This window comes from Drosophila innubila, assembly GCF_004354385.1.
Source record: "Drosophila innubila isolate TH190305 chromosome 2L unlocalized genomic scaffold, UK_Dinn_1.0 4_B_2L, whole genome shotgun sequence".
Taxonomy (NCBI): domain Eukaryota; kingdom Metazoa; phylum Arthropoda; class Insecta; order Diptera; family Drosophilidae; genus Drosophila; species Drosophila innubila.
The window spans coordinates 28,229,545-28,246,365 of NW_022995372.1; the positions used below are offsets into that span (position 1 = coordinate 28,229,545).

At 34.8% G+C, this 16,821-nt stretch overlaps 4 protein-coding genes across 5 annotated transcripts in view; 2 read left to right on the plus strand and 2 right to left on the minus strand.

Annotated features, from left to right (window-relative positions):
- The first annotated feature begins 3,592 nt into the window (after positions 1-3,592).
- LOC117782077 overlaps positions 3,593-16,821 on the plus strand; it is a 93,174-nt gene continuing 79,945 nt past the window's right edge. Inside the window, exon 1 of the mRNA XM_034619018.1 lies at positions 3,593-4,158. The gene's annotated coding sequence lies outside the window, so the exon portion shown is untranslated. The remainder of the gene's footprint in view (positions 4,159-16,821) is intronic.
- On the minus strand, positions 11,497-12,495 carry LOC117782079. Its single transcript, XM_034619023.1, has one exon. The coding sequence runs from the start codon at positions 12,478-12,480 to the stop codon at positions 11,554-11,556; it is 927 nt and encodes a 308-aa protein (XP_034474914.1). The 5' UTR covers positions 12,481-12,495; the 3' UTR covers positions 11,497-11,553.
- LOC117782081 lies at positions 12,365-13,515 on the plus strand. Of its 2 annotated transcripts, none has more exons than XM_034619026.1 (2): positions 12,365-12,974; positions 13,144-13,235. In XM_034619026.1, the coding sequence occupies exons 1-2, from the start codon at positions 12,629-12,631 to the stop codon at positions 13,185-13,187; spliced, it is 390 nt and encodes a 129-aa protein (XP_034474917.1). In that variant the 5' UTR covers positions 12,365-12,628; the 3' UTR covers positions 13,188-13,235. The 2 variants fall into 2 exon arrangements, with proteins under 2 accessions (XP_034474917.1, XP_034474916.1); XM_034619025.1 differs by having other exon boundaries at positions 12,513-12,974; positions 13,140-13,515.
- LOC117782080 lies at positions 13,475-15,330 on the minus strand. The gene is made up of 2 exons (XM_034619024.1): positions 14,848-15,330; positions 13,475-14,051 (listed from the first exon to the last, which is right to left on the minus strand). The coding sequence occupies exons 1-2, from the start codon at positions 15,176-15,178 to the stop codon at positions 13,543-13,545; spliced, it is 840 nt and encodes a 279-aa protein (XP_034474915.1). The 5' UTR covers positions 15,179-15,330; the 3' UTR covers positions 13,475-13,542.

Consider the following 16,821-nt stretch of genomic DNA (forward strand, 5'->3'; position numbering starts at 1 on the left):
ACCCTAAGCAATTATTACCAAGTGCTTTATGTTTGTTCGCCTTTTTGTCTTATCTTAATTAGCTATATAAATATTTTGTCTTAATTAGCTATTAATTAAATTAAATGTTTTATGTTTTTATGGTTATGTCCATGTAAATTAAATAGTAAATTATCACATACCAACTTCTTGTTTCTAAATAATTGACCTAAGCAGTGTCGCCAACTTTTTAGAGGAAATAAAATATGGAAAGCAGCCAACAAATAGCTAAAATTCAATGCAAAATACCTAAAAAAAAAACTATTCATAAAAAAAATCAATAAATTTGTGTAATTCGGAGTTATTAAATTATAACACTTCTCCGCCTGTCGCACAACAAATTTCAAGCATTTTTAAGTAAATGCACCTGTCATTTAATTTCGAATTTAAAAATTGCATTATTCCTAAAAAAAAAAATTAAAAATATGTAAATCACGCAAGACGTTTTAAAATTTTAATAATTTCATTTTAAACGTGTGAAAACACTTGAATCCAGTCCCGGAATAAGGTCAATTCCTCACATTCGGTTTAAACTGCAGTTACGGATAGTTTAAACAAGTTAATACCGAAAGTGCAAAGAAAGTGCGATAGCCAAATTTGACTATATATCCAAAAAATTATTGATAAGTTTTCTTAATTTTGAATCTAGAATTTTTTTTTAGAATTTTGTCGATCTCTGACATTTTTTAGAATTACATTTTTAAACTTCTTTCCCCAATGAAACAGAAACTTTAAAAAGGATCACCTTTATTATATTTCGAATTAATTTCGTATATCATTATATTAATTTAATTATATTATTGCCAAATTATTGGTAAATGAACTAAAAATAAGGTCACATTTGAATTGTGCGGGTAAGTTTTTCTGACCGGAACTTGTGTACAGAATTTACTCAACACTTAATACTACTCCTCACATAACAGAAACGACAACTATGCTGACAACTTTTTAGAAAAGAAATATAGCTATTTGTGGCTATTTCAGCACATAGCTGAATAAATATTTAAAATAATCAGATATCAGGCTAATACCAATTTTAAAATTTCATGACAATCGAACTCTCAAAATAGTAAGCTGGCAGCATATTTTGTTAAGCTTAAAATTACAATTTGAAGAAGAATATTACTTAGTTAAGTAAACAATTCGTTAAGTTAAGCAGTTATGACATACACCCTAGATTAGTATAGACGCAAACCCCGACAAAACAAGTTGCCATGTTCTCGTTTTCTATTTCATCAAATATTTGGACCTTTACATTCAAACATAGAAACTTAACGGTTTTATGAATTTTGAACTTTCGATATATTTTAATAATAATGTATTTATTGCATTTTGTATTGCAAGGGTTGCACTGAAAGTTGCTTTAGTTTTCAGAGTAACATTTTTTAAAGAGTGTCTGAACCTTACATCAAGAGCTAGATGTGTAACTGGCTGATTGTTTAGAATTTCTGTAGACTTGGTGCAAATTGCCCCAACATGTTGCCAATGCCAAACAGCTTCAAGCAGCTACAACGATTTCAGTGTTCAGTTCAGTTCGTTTTTTCTCATCGTAGCGCGCGGACGTGGAGTCCGCCGGCCTCTGTCATTTCCATTCCGTTCTATGTGAGTGTTTGAGCGCGCGCGCTAATGTGTGTGTAATGTATGTGAGCATGTGTGTAGGTGTAGTCGCGTGTCGTTCAGTTATACAGTAACACCAACATCGTCAACAACAACAACAACATCAACGACAACAATAGGTATATCAGCGACCAGCAGCCCAAACGGTAGCAGCAACCTTAAAGAGAAGAAGAAATCAAATACAAAACAAGAAAAAAAAAACATAAAAAAATAAACAAAAAAAGTTTTGAATCGTAACGTTTTGGTGGCAAGTGTTCTGTGTGGCAGGCGGGCAGCGAAAATTCTTAAACAATAAAACAGGTTTGCACTGTGTGGTATGTCGAAGAGCACGAACAAGAGAGAGCGCCAGCAGTCGAGAGAGCGAGAATTTGTGAAAAAGTAACTGCAAAGGTGGGGTAAGGGTGTGGAGAGCGCAAAAATTTGATATTTACTGGGTGCATCCATTGCAAGGTCTTTTGCAGTCCTTAAACAGGCACAGTAGTACGCGCGGTGATGTTATAAATTACTTTTGCCACACTGTACACTGCTGTTGAAGTTACTGCGGGTAGCCAGTCTGATGCGTTTTAAATAACATGCATTCATTTTAATGAGGATTTTCTTCAATCAATAAGGAAAACTGTTGACCGCCTCAACCGTTACGTATGGGTTGCTATGCCAAATACAAATTCCAGGCAGGCAGGTAGTCATTATTCATTCCCACACCGCCCCGCTTTGCTGTCATTCCCAAAACAGCTGAGCTTTTGCAGTCGCGCCCCTAGCAACAGCCGTGTAGCAGCAGCAGCAGCAGCCAGTGTTGTCTGTATTTAAAGGGCTAAAATAACCATTTTGAAAATTTGAAAGCAAAAAAATCTAATTAAAATGAAAAATGGGCTTATATTCGCCATCTGAGGACTATAAAATATTATTTTCTGCCTTTATTTATACTTTCAAGTTTACTCTCTTTGTTTAAGGACTATTTAGACTCGTGGGAAATGAAAACATTACAAAAGTTATTTAACAGCAGCTTAAATCAGCTGTTTTTTAACAGTATGTTATGTTTCGCTCCGAGTCTAAATAGGCTTTTAACCATAATGCTTTGTAAATTCTAAAAGTATATTGAAATTATTTAACAATCTAGAAAAGTAATAAAATTATTTTTTTTTAAATAGACAGCTTTCTAGCAAGCAGCATTTTTAGAATTTTCTAGCTTTTGCAATTACAGAATTGCTTAATTTAGATATAAAATAGCTATAATAGCAACACTGCGAGCAGTGGCAATCATTTCAATATTCTCAGCTGTGCGAGCAAAGCGCAGACGCCAACATACACACACAGTCACAGACAAAAGTACATATATGTAACAGATAGCCGTCATAGGCTGTTACTTTAAATTTGGCCTGTAAATTGCATTGCTGCCATCTCGCTTGCCTACATGTCCGAGCATTTGCAGTTAACACATGCCGGAAAGCACTTATTTTTGTTGTTATTTCATTTCTGCAGTCGCAGCCGCTGTCCTGCTACTGTTACGGCTGCTGTTGCTGCCGCAGCCGCGTCTGCGGTTGGATTGAAGCTTTACATAAGTTGACATATCGTTGAGGCTTTCAGAGCCCGGCTGCAGGTCCTTTGCTCAAGTTCTAGAAGCGCGCTTCGCAAATCAGCTGCTGCTGCTGCTGCTGTCGACGTCGCTACGTCCGCCTGTCGACGTCACTTGCAACTAGACGTTGCCATTTTGTTTTTTTTTTCTTTATTTTTTTTGTATTTTTTTGCAACTTGTTTCGTTTTGATTCGTTTCGGTTTTTCTACGTTTGTTTGAAACCGGCTCTCAAAAGGTTCGCAGCGTCTGTTGCTGTTTTTCAGCTGTTCCGTCGCATTTGTGGCACATTGTCAAAAAAAAGCAACGAGTAGAAGAAGCAGAGACAAAAAAAACAAAACCAACAATAGCAATAAAGTGGTTAAACTGCTTTTTTTATTACACTTTAATTTGTGTTTTTCTATTTGTTTCATTTCTCAACTATTTGCCATTTGCCTTATGCGTGGGCCTTTCAAAAGGCATTAAGAAAACTTGATTAATAACCCTCGACAGATACACAGATACTCCGTACCCCTCTCTTCATTCGCAAAAAAATAAAATACAAAAATAAAAAAACCAATAACCGTCAGTAAATCAAAACAACAATAAAAATAAAGTAACAGACCAATTAACCATGCAGCCAAAGTGTTCGACCAAAGCACGTTAGTTAATATTGACTAAAAACTAAAACCAAACAGCAATAACAGCAAAAACAACAACAACAAACATGTGAGTTAGGCAGTTGCAGAACTTTTGTGCCACCAGCTAGTGTATCTGTACAAAATGGCCGCCAGGATGAACAGCAACATCATCATCACCATCATCAATATCAACATCAAGGTCAACATAAGCATCATCTTCTAGCTGCAGGAGCAGCATCAACTCCCCACACACACACACACATGCACATATACAATTGCATAAAGTCAGCGGCAGAGGTAGCGACAGAGGCAGAGGCTATCCAACTTTTAAAGGTGAGTCTTAACTTTAAGTTCAAAATGCTTGTCAAAAGCTTTAAATGGTCAGCTTTGGATCAACAGCTTATCAACATTTTTCTTATTTGCATACCCTGTCACTTAAGGGTGCATTAGAAAGGGTAGTAAATAATTGCATTTCTTTTGTGTAAAATTTATTATTCTTTTTGTAATTTAATACTTAATTTGTGAAAACATAATAAAATCTTTTTAAAAAGCACAGAAAAAATTAAATCACTCTTTGTATAAATAATCTAGAAAAAGGATATTGGTAATAACCTTAAAAAAAATGTCAAGAAATATAGCACCTGTTTTTGAGTTACCCGAAACGGATTATGAAACCTACGTTTAAGTGATCTACCCCTCGATCCCTAGCCCGAACCAGACCCCTATCTTAAAATAAAAGGTAAATTATAAAAAAAAAAAATTAATTGCATGGCCTTAAAAAATCAAGGAAAATTTAAAAATCAATAGCGTAGTCAGGGGAATTGGTGGCAGGGAAGCCATTGCCACTCGTAGCTAACAAACTTCTAACATCCTTAATACACTTGGAGTTGTATCACATGAAATTAAAAGCAAAAAGAAATTTAAAACTCTGAATCTTTCCTGAATTCCAACTGTGGATACACAAATATTGGTTGCCATAAATTTATTATTAATATAATTTATTAATTGTTGATATATTTGGAACAAACAACATTAATTTAATAAATATTTTTTAAGATTATGTACAAAAGGCTAGTGTCCGATCAAATCTTAACTATAATAAGTTTGCGACAACTCCACGAAATCTAATATGACAACGATGTTAGGTATATTGTTAATACAATTGTTCACGTGTTTCCTATTCATCTCTAAAAGCAACCCAAAAGCTGGTGTTTCTTTCTTTCAAATGTAAAAATCTTAGAAATGGGATATAATTTAAAATTGATTGAATTAAATTAAATTATTTTTTAAAAGTAAAGCAAGTCATGAAATAAATATTGAAAACATTTTTTAAATATATAAAACATACCTAAAATATATTATTTTGTTGAAATTAGATATTAATTTATAGCAGTTGACTTTAGTACAGTTAAGTTATATTCAGATGTTTTACTAAACGCCATAATAATAAAATCACATAAAGACATATAAATACTGATCCGTTATATTCGCGAATTTTGTCAGTTTAAATATAGTGATAATAGTATATACCTGATAATTTGTAAAAGAAGTGCGAACATTCTTCAAGCTGGAATAATTGGAATTGTTTTTATGTTTGATTGTGATGCTGGGCTTTTGAGTGATGAATGACTTTTGGGTCTTCAATCAATATTTCAGTTTCTTCAACAACTCGCAAAGCAAATTCGAAACGTTAAAAACATTTTTTAATTTGAGCTGTTTGCTTATTTTACGGAGAGCATCACAAATGTTGTGCAGTTTTATTTTTTTATCCCGAATTTTTACGACTATTTGGATGGGGCTCTTTGCCGGCCACAGAGAGTTCAAACTATAGTGAGGGCAAATTGTGGCTTGAGACCTCGGGTCCATTCAAAAAGCCCGTCAAACCAGTCACCAGTCGCCAGTCGCAGTCATTTGGCTTTTGCCTAGCCTGGCTGGCTAACTCGGGCTATCTGACTGGGCTGACTGGGCCGTTGATGACTTTTTACATAGCTAAAGAAGCGACTCAAACTCAAACCCAAACTAAAAAGATACGACCAGCTCACGTATCTAAACTTGTTTCAAACGTGTTACATTTAAGAACGTTCGCTGCAAGCGGCAAGTGGCAATAATCCTTTCAAACTGACAGCGTTGCCATGTCGGCGCAGAGGATGAAGAAAACGCAGCGGCAGCAAATGTAGTTGTTTTAGTTGTAGAAGGGCTGTCACGTGGGAGAGGCACATTGACTGAGTTTCGCTTTAGTTTTCAACAGCATATGTGCGAAAATACACGAGGGTCATTTTAAAAATATTAAAGAACCATCCAAATTACTATGGGATACGTTGGATAAGTTTTTTCAGTTAAGACCGCAAAATTCAAAAATTTTAAAGAATGTCTGGCTTTATGATTCAAACGATAGAGCAAAATTACGACACGACTTTTATTTCAAGTACAACTATTTTCAAGTATTTTTGAACCCAAGACTTTGATTCTTATTTAATACAAATTATTTTACTTTTACAATTGCTTTTAATTTTTCACTGATTTCTTAAGTTTAATTATTAGCTTGTAAAGAGGTCTTACATACTATACTGATTTTGTTATAATTTTACACAAAATCCAAATGAAATAAAAATATTGACATGTAGATTATGTTATTTTTATTCGAACCAAAAGTGTTTTTATAAAATAGTACGTAATCTAGAATATATTTTATCGTTCTGTCCCATTCCATTCGGTTCCATTCCATACAATCAAGAAATCCTAATGATTTCTTCTTTTTGGAAAGCTAAAACGTTTTAAGCCGCCCTCTTTCATAAACGTATGTCTATCCCTCCATATGCTGACTGTCATTCTCTGGTTCGAGCTCGCAGACATTTTGATTGCCAGTTGTTGCTGTTTTTTTTTTCTGTTATCTTTATTATTATTTTTTGTATACCCGCCGCCATTTTGCCTTTCGAGGTATATGGGGATCATACGATATGTAGATGATATGAGTACCCGCACGATATGGCAAAAGAGGTTTTTGTATTTTTTTTATTTGTATGTTTTTCGTTTATTATTATTTTTTCAATTCGCAAACAAAAACTGAAAAAAGTGAAATTGATATTTTCGCACAAAATTGCCGTTAACAAGGTAGCAACCTAGCAACAACATTTCGCTTGTCAAATTTTATTTGTGCACCTTCCTGCCCAACCGGGTCCCCATTGCAATCCGTAAAAAACGACACTCCCAGGTAAACGGGAAATTGCTTACCGTGGTTCCAAAATGTTGTAATTTCGCGTGCTCGTGCAATTCAATTTCCTGGCAGCGGAAACGCGCGTCGCTCTGCTCACCCATTGTAGTCAAACATCGAAGTCACCCCCAAACAAATCCAAACATCAGCCAAAAAAGTATCCCTCCTCGATCCTTTACCTCGACAATCGGCCATACATTTAACTTGAAAGCATTGTCCAAATTGTTTGGCATTTGCTTTTCAATTTTTCCTTTAGCTTTAATTGTAACTGCACAGTACAGCTCTTACAAAAAATAATCAAAAGAAAAAAATGAGAAAAAACAATAATAAATAAATAAGAAACCAATTTTGCAAAATTTGCTATCTAAACAACTTATTCGTTTTGCCCATCTACCAATCAAAAAACGGAGGACTCAATAAAATATATCACATATTTATTGTGCAGAGAATGCAAAGTATATTTTATAGTATATTATCCTTGTCACGAAGTTTGTTGAGGTTTTAAAGCCTGAGCAACAACAAATAATGTTACATTGGAAACGAGCTTTAACACAAATATAAATGTTTTACTTTATTTTAGATATTTCTCTGTGGAGAACTTGCGGCTTTAAAATTTATTATGAAGTAATTACTAATAATCTTATGAGACTGTAAGTCGTTTTTTCGATTGTTTTCTCCTTGGCCTATTCTTTTAAATCATATGACGCCATGGCTCAAATTTGCTTTAGGAATTTGTCAGGTAATTGATAACGATGGCAACAAGACTTGTGTCGACGCAATCCGAATCTTCAGCAGATAAAATATACATAAACAAATAATTGAAAAATTTGAGAATATACAAACTTACATTTTGGTTAAAATAGCATTTAGCGTCTCTATTTTAAGACGATTTCTTAATTTTGTTTTTATTAAATTAACTTGGCTGACCACCCTCTTTGCTTCTGCAATACTAATACGGTCAGTGCAAAACTGACTAGTTCCAAAAAAGTGTTATGTGCCTGCCGAATCTTGATATTTGTTGCTGCGGTCCAAAACTTTTGCGTATTTTCAACATTTTTCCCATTTTATTAGGTGAATATTAGCGTATAAAGAAACTATTTCGTTTTGATGTCGTTTTCGATCTAAAAAATTTCCAAAGTTGGCAGAATAGAATCGTTTTTCGATCGAAGAACACGATCAACCGAAAAAGTCCACTTTTCTTAAAATACCATAGTGTCCGGCAATCCAAATTAAATCTAAAAAAGGCCAGATTTTCGGATGCAAGTAAAAATAGGACAAATCTATCCGAAAAAAGGCTAAATTGTGGGGAACGAAGTGAACGGGGGTTGGCGAGCGAAGTGAGCAGGGGGGCGGAGCCCCTTAGTATTCTATTAATAATAATAATCAGAGGTGTTCTACAAATCTCTAACAGTGCCAAAGCAACCCAAAAGCAATTGTTGGTGTTCCAGAAAAAATCAACCTTTGCTTTCAAATGTCTACAAAATTGTTGAGAGTTGACAAAATGTAATATTTATTGAATTGAATTATATTATTTTTTAAATAGAATAAAAATGCAAAAAAAAAATATATAATTTGTTAATTATATAAAATACAACTAATCCAAAAATTTTTGATGAAAATGGAAGTAAGCCGATTTTTTTACTTCAAAAATGTGTTCGATAAAGCCCGACATCTCGAGCGGTTGATTTCAAAAGCAATTCTCTTTCAAAACTCTAGAGATTTTTGGAACACACCTGTATGAGACTGTTTGCTTTAAAATGTATTGTGAAATAATTGATTTTAATATGCTCCATCTCCACTCTCCGATATAAAATTAGCTTGCGAATCGAATTTTAAAAAACATCTAAGTTAGTCTTAGTGTATAGTATACACTGTATACAAAAATCGAAATGTTAGTTTTCTTCTTGTATATGCGAAGTGTTAAATTTTCAAACTGTTTGGCATATTTCGTTAATAAATTACATTCAAAGCCGATGGGTAAGGCTGCCAGCTCAGCTCGGTTCAGTTGTGTTCAACTCTGACTCTAGCTCTGCCCGGGTAGCCTATATTAAATATAATTCCTTTGTGCTGGCATCTTGCCAAAGGTTTTTGGGCCTCTCCGTATGCCCGCACAGCAGGCGACGAACATTTTGTGGCCAATTTCGGTTGCGCAGTGAAATGGTACCCGTTTTGTGACCCATTGTCAATTTAAGTTAAATGCGTCTCCCGACACAAAAAAAAAAAAATTAACAAAAACGCACAACTTACGATGGGCAATAGACAATGGAGCTTCATAAAGCCCTGAGTCCTTCAGAAACGGAAAAAACGTGACGCTTGTCCACAGTTAAATGCGAAACGTATTTAAATTGTCCTTTTGCCTTCAAAAACAACAGCTCGACTATCAGTGCTCCTTTATAAACAGAGATTTTATTTTTTCTAAAGTTACATAAGCCGTTTGCCATCAATTTACAAATTTAACGAAATGATCAATTATTATGTTTTATATAATTAACAATTACATTAAAAATTTATTTTATGCTTTTTTCTATAAAATAAAAGAAATAAGTTTTATTTAATTAAAAAATATTTTCAGAACATAACTGCATATATTTTTTCAGCATTATAAAATGTTTAATGAACAACAATACATTTATAAAAAGTGCAATACAAATACAAACATATCAGCGGCGCAATAAGACATTAATTACCCTATACCCCCCTATCTTCACCACTATCTTTTCGGAAACAGAATTACAAACAACTTACTTTAATAAATTCAGTATATATGTGTGATATATTAAAGCATCATTTAGAATAACAATTGAATATTGTATGTATATTCTTTACACTCGTCGGAATTTACCAGCTGTTTTGATTTCAATTATTAGACGCTGGTTGCTGGAGATAGTACAGTCTGTTTCATGTCAGGTAGATAGCTTGGAATTGCAGTTGTTATAATTTTAAAGCCATTTAAATAATATAGTTTATTCTGAAAAGATTGGAAAATGTATAGATCGTTTCGTATGCACCAAAATTTGAATTAAAACCTTTTTAAGCGGACAGCTCAGCGGAAATTTAGAATAGGTACGTAAGTTAGCCGTCAACCAACATATTAGAGTAATTAAAATACCTCCCGCCATATTTAACTCTTAAGTTGAAGCACCCATTGATCGCATTGACTTCATCGGTAAGTTTGAAGTTGGCGTACAGAAATAAGATATTTTCAGAAGTGCGATTGAGCTGAAAGCTTATTTTCAGTAGCTCCGGTTGAAAATTTTTAATTTCAAATTTTGTGAAGTCTTCTATGACTTGGCGACTAAGACTGCTAAAAACTCAAAAATATTCTGCTCACTTGACGCCCTTGCAGAGCGCTGTGTTCCATTTTCAACTACTTGTTTCAATGGCAGCTATATGATATAACAAACTTGATCTGCCTGTAAGATAGAGGAATCTACATACCAAGTTTGGTGTCACTAACTTTTAAATTGTTCTTATAATTTGAATATGAAGTTTTCTATGTCGATATTTAGGTGATAAAAGGGGCGTGGCCAAATTCTAAAACAAACTTGATCTGCTTGCAATATAGAGGAACCTACATACCAAGTTTGGTGTCTCTAGCTTTTATAGTCTCTAGGTGTTCATACAGACAGACGGATAGACGGACATTGCTATATCGAATTGGCTATTGATGCTGATCAAGAATATATATACTTTATAGTTACGCACATATTCTTTGAAACAAACTTAATAGACCCCTGTCTTTTTAAGAGCGGGATTTAAAAATCATTCACTTTTAGTGAAATATACCAAAATTGTTCTTTAAGGGTAATCTATGCGATTTCACCATGATCTTAAAATTTATGATTTTTTTTATTTTAGTATACTTATGAAATAATCATTATTTTTAAGCAAAAAAATAAAACTTAAGAATTAATCATTATTTTTGATAAAAAAAAAATAAAACTCATAAAGTAATGAATATTTCTTGAATTTTATTTTTTTGATTATGACTTTTCTATTTTGACGTTGCTATTTAGACTAGGAATATATAAAAAAATTTTGTCCATATTCCTATTAACGTTATTAATGCAAAAAAAAGTTTGGCGTTCATGTTGAAAGTCTGTAAAAAATGTTTTTTGATTTAGAAAACATTAATAGGCCGTTCAGTAATAAAGAGATTTAATTTGGAAATAAATGTTTAATTTAATCCATTTTTAATTGAAACAAAATTAAACACTGATAAACTATAAATTATGAATAAATAGCAATTGTGTTACCACAGTTATTATTTGCGCTATTTGAAGCTTATTGTCTGTTGTAGGCGAAAATAAATGATGCTTCCCAACTGGAGGAGAAAAATGTATCATCAGATGGCTGTTTACCTTTTTATGTGATTAAAAAAATTAGTTAATAACTCAGTCTTGCACTAGGTATTTTCAATACCCAAAATAAAAGTTATAAATATTGACCATCTTTGAATCTACAATTAATTAATTACCATTTATGAAACGATAGAAAAATTTATGACAATCGAAATATTATACAAAATGCTGTCGATGAGTATTGTAGATATAGTAATAACCTCCATTTAAACGCAGTGCGGCTGTTTCACTGGCTGATGGCACCGGAGTGACACGTACTGAATCAATCGGCACACGGATGGGTGTGGTGCTTAGGCTGATGGTGCGATAAAAGAAGGCAGTAAGAAAACTGGCACTAATCACAAACGCTAGGAAGAAGCCGAGACAAAAAATGCAATCCTTGTTTACATGAAGGCACAAGCACAAAGCACCTGCAAAGTCACCCAAAGTTTGGCCAATGCGACCCATGAATGTGCGACGCGGAGAGGGAGTTGCAAATGGTGAGGAGCTGTTGGCACTGATCGTGATTATATGATGTCTACATTCACAGGGTGGAATTATTTCCATCTCCTGTTGTTGTTGCTGCTGCTGTTGTTCTTGGTTGATTCTTCGACTGCTAATCATGCCCAGGCTTTGGCTTTTCAACGGAAGCGTCTGTGTCGCCAGCTCGCAGTGTTGTGTCAACTTCATCTGTTGACCCAATCGCTCTTCACCCTGACTTGAGTGTGCCTCCCGACTGGAGCTCTGCATTTGTTCCTCAATGGCCTCCAGCTTGCGTGTATACCGATCGAGCAGCCGCAGAATGCGATGCATTCGCTCATCGTCGTACCTAGTCAACGACGTCAATGTGGAAGTGCTGGCTACCTTATCAGGCTCCAAATTTGGCAAAATACTCTCGATCATGTCCTGAACTAGCACCTCGGCCTCATCCAGATTCAGACACTCCAAGGTGCTGCTGGGCATCTCGAAGCTCACATGCCTTAGTATGAGTTCATCTGTTTCGGTCTCACCCACATGACCATCTGCCAACTGGAGAACATTTTGAGTATTGGGCTGATGCTCTGCCTTCTCATCGTCTGGCGGTTTTTTATTGTCATTATCCATTGTTAATTTTGAATTCGAATACTTTCAAGATTTAAAACTAAATTCATAATTGTTCGACAAAGTGTCAAGCTGACACTTCATTTTGATAAAAATATGTTCGTTTTACATTATAAAAGATTTTTAGGAAAAATTCAAAATTGATCCCCTCATGGCATTCAAAGAGACACAGTCTGCCATCGTTATAGACACCCTGATAGCTGATTTAGTGCACGAGGCTATCGATCGAAGGCAATCGATTAAGGAACACATTGAACCAGGACCATGCCAAAGGCTCTATGATATATTAGGCTTTATGCCTTGCAGTCCAAATGATAAAGAGTTTAATATTGATAATGAATTGCATGACAAGGGATGGATCAATGGGAAGAGTGCATCTAAACCGATTCGCTCGGGTCCAGCATTAAAGTATTCTCAACGCGATCTTCAAAGTGATAATCCTATGATGGAGCGAAGAGAACAATGGCACAGTTGGTTGGTTCCGGCATTGACTGAGGGTAAATTTTCTATTTACTTGTTTCAGGAAAGTAATGCATAGAAATTCTAGTATTTCACCTAAATAATGAAATATTTTTATGTAGAGAGGAAGTTAAGAGGGAGTTAATTCCATAACATTTGTTGTTCGACCCATAAGCTATTTTTAATTGCCGTTTATCCCGCAGATAGCTCTGGAGATGAATTGGAAATTTATCGACGAAATGGTCAATTAATTAAAAAATTCAGTGATATCGGCTGTCAAACGGAACAACCACGATTCCGAAAGCGATATCGACAAGTAGCAACGCCTGGAGATCGTGCCCTACTGGAAAGAGCACCTTGTGAACTAAACCGTCAGACGATCTTCATTGATGCGGTCTCCGTAGCGACACCCAGTCTACAAAATCGACCCCCATTAGCCGATCGTTTTTGCTATATGTTGACAGATTTTGCTTCGGCATTGTACTGTAGTCTCGCCATTATGTGTTGCTGTACCCCCAGTATGTTTCGATAAATAACATTTAGGCACACTAATTGCTTTTAATATAATACTACACATCAGTTGTTGGTCCAAAAAACGAATGCGATTCATGTTTGTGTAGGTTGCCCTCGGACACGAATCATAGTGTGTTTGATGTCATATTTCCGAGTGAGATTGGAGTCCAAGAAGCTAGAGTAATGGGCAATAATCAGATAGAGGCACCACATGCACAGCAATACAAATAGCACATAGGTAAAATTCTCGCCCATCATATTGAAACAGGCTATCAGCGATTGCCAAGCCTCGACCACAACCTGCCACAAACGCTGACGCAGTGGAGCACGTTGCAACGCTGTTGTCGAACTAACCGATTCGACCTCAATGTGCAGGGTATGTTGATTGGGGTTTAGACTCTGTTGTTGCTTTTCTTCAGATCCTTTCGGTTTATCCAGTGTCGTCAGAAGATTCTTCTTATCTTCCTTGTCGGGAAGCACAATCCAGGAGGTTTGACAACTCGCCTCAAAGGTAAGTTTACGGGGCATTCCCAGCAGCGTGCAATCTGATAGCTGCATGCGATTGAGACTAACAGTCGTCTTCAGAAGCTCACTGCTATCAGCTGTGTAACAGACAAACTTTCGTTAGTAAAACACACATGTACGAGGGTGATCAGCACACATTAATCACATGACCATACATATCGCTCAATTACTTCAAGACTGTGTTTTGACGATTTTTGGTTCAATGGTGCAGAAAAATTCGTTATGTTCAGCTCTATATATAATAAATATATTACCACCGCAAAGTTTTGGACTGCTGAATTTTAAACTAGACATATTAGCTACTAAATTGATGAAATTGTTTTAAATGACCATCGAATCAAAGTGGGAGAGATAGCAGAGATAGTTAGCTTTATAGTCCATAAGCGAAATCCCAATCGAAGCGAACCGGCTCCAAAAAAAGCTAAAAATATGAATTCTGCTAGAAAAGAATCCACATTCTAATTGAATTTTAACGATATTTATAGATCGCTACAGCTGCAATTTTGGTGGTATTATACGTGAATGATATGCATATTTGGTTAAAAAATGAAGCAGAGATTAAAACGGAATTCAGAACCGTAACTTTTCACCGGAATTCACAAGGAATTTTTGTTAAAATATGAACTTTTTTTTTAATTTTTACAACTATTTTTTTATATTTTGGGAACCGAAATCATGTCAGTTTTTCGAAACCGTAACCTACACACAACAAGGTAACTATTAAGACACATATGTACAAAGATTTTCGTAACCGATAACAGAAAACCAGTATACAAACCCTAACTGAAACCCATATTTGTTTATACAATGTCTGCTTCATGCCGAAGACCGAAATGTTTCAGACAACCCTCGTACTTCGTTCTTTTAACTTACGCTCAGGCTGCGTGTGCGCCGCTGTGAACTGTTCGGATTGAGTGCGTTTCAGTTTTGACTGTGGACTAAAATGGGCCTGTTCATTTTCCATGATCTTTGAGTAATCCTCGAAGAGATTGAGAAGATCAACAAATCGATCGGTTATCTGTTTGTGACTCTCTTGAACTTCGGCAAAAAAGTTTGGTGGATTCAGTTTGGTTGGATCCTTTTGTTCCTTCTTAATATTCCAGCCAATGCTCTTGGGATTTGAATTTATTTCACAATCCTTGCCTTCAATATCCAGAACCATTGCGGAGCCTTCGTTATGATTCTCATTCCTCTGAATAGGCATTTCGTTTAAATTAGATGGTCAATTTAGCTAAAGAGACTGTTCTTTGTAGTTGCCTGTATGTGTTTGTGTGCACTTTTGTGTGTGTGCTCTTTTGTATGTGTGGAAAAGTGGTAAAAATCAAAGTCTAACTTCAGTGTTGTCAAGTTTTGTGTATTTGTGTTGACTTTCGTATCTGTCGTATTTTCATTGCTGTCATTTTTAAAACCAAATTTCAAATTTTTTTCTGCCTTTGTCGTTAGTTGTCTGGACTTAACCCTTAGTCAACTCCGTTCGCCCAGTAGATAATTTTTTGCGCTAAATTAAGCAATTTCCCAAAACCGTCTGCATTTTCCGCAACTTCACAAATGCATTGGCCAATGGGCACTCGAAACGCTCAGCCAGTCGTCTACATCTACTCGTTTCACTCTAATATGACAATTATAACGGTCTACTGCACTAATATTATTTTACATAAATGTGTTTTGGACATCAGCTTTAAGGCACTTGGAACAATTGTGAATATGTTTGTACTTCTAAAGAAGATCAGATATATTTATGATAGATTTACACAGTCATTTTTTGAAAAGAAAGCTGCGCTGATTACACTAAAACACCCACATATGGGGATTTGATATTTTGGTTTTACCTGATTTTAAGGTGGACTATCACTTGCTATCATTACTTGAAATTTACAAAACCGTACGTGAAGCTATACATGAAGGCAAATGAATTATATGTAACTGTGTAATATTTTAGTTATTTATCTACCGTCGACTAAAAGCAGTCGACAAAGAGGAAATAAATGAAAATTCAAATATAAAAAAACAAATTTTTAGTTTTAGTTTAGCTAGGGGTTATCTTAAATTTATACGTTGAGCCAAAATTTGTTGCACGTATTGGGGAAAACCCAGAAAATCCCAATGAAATCAATGAAAAGTTTGTTGCTACGGGCTAAAAAGATCAAAAAAAGATTTTTATTGTAACCGTCACAGAGTACTCGGAAAGGTTCACGCAAAGGATAGTTAATAGTACATGCTTTTAAAGTAAGTGGGATAAAGTTACATAGAAATTAAATTTACTTATTAACACGGTGGAAATAATAATTTCGGGCCGGGCCGGGCGTCGGCCCACTATAACATATAGATCGTTTGATATTCAACTTTTATTTAAATTCGGGCTTGCTAGGTACTTTCTTTTGAAATTAACCCAGACATGGATTTTAATGATTAACATATCAATCGATTAAAAAAATTGTTTTCGAGTTTTTTTTTTGAATTTTTCGTAAAAATACCACAAAATTAAATTGTGTTTTGCCATATGGGGCCCAATATATATATAGCAGGGTGGTCCATTTAAAAATCCATTTAATTGAAATTTAATTTGGCTATCAAAAAAACGGCTCGATATTTTTCAAAGGTTGAACATATATTGGAACATATGACATAATTACATTATATTTTCAAATATAATGCACCTTAAAATTATTATAGTTATCATCATTATCATTAATTATGATATATTTTGTAACTTGGAAGCTTTTGCTGGCTGATTTGATGTTCAGAAGATCATTCGAATGACTTAGAGGACGCTTGGACACAAATTAATATTTCTATAATTCAATCTTGATTCTCCAATTTTCACTCACAAGTCGTTAATTTCTTAAA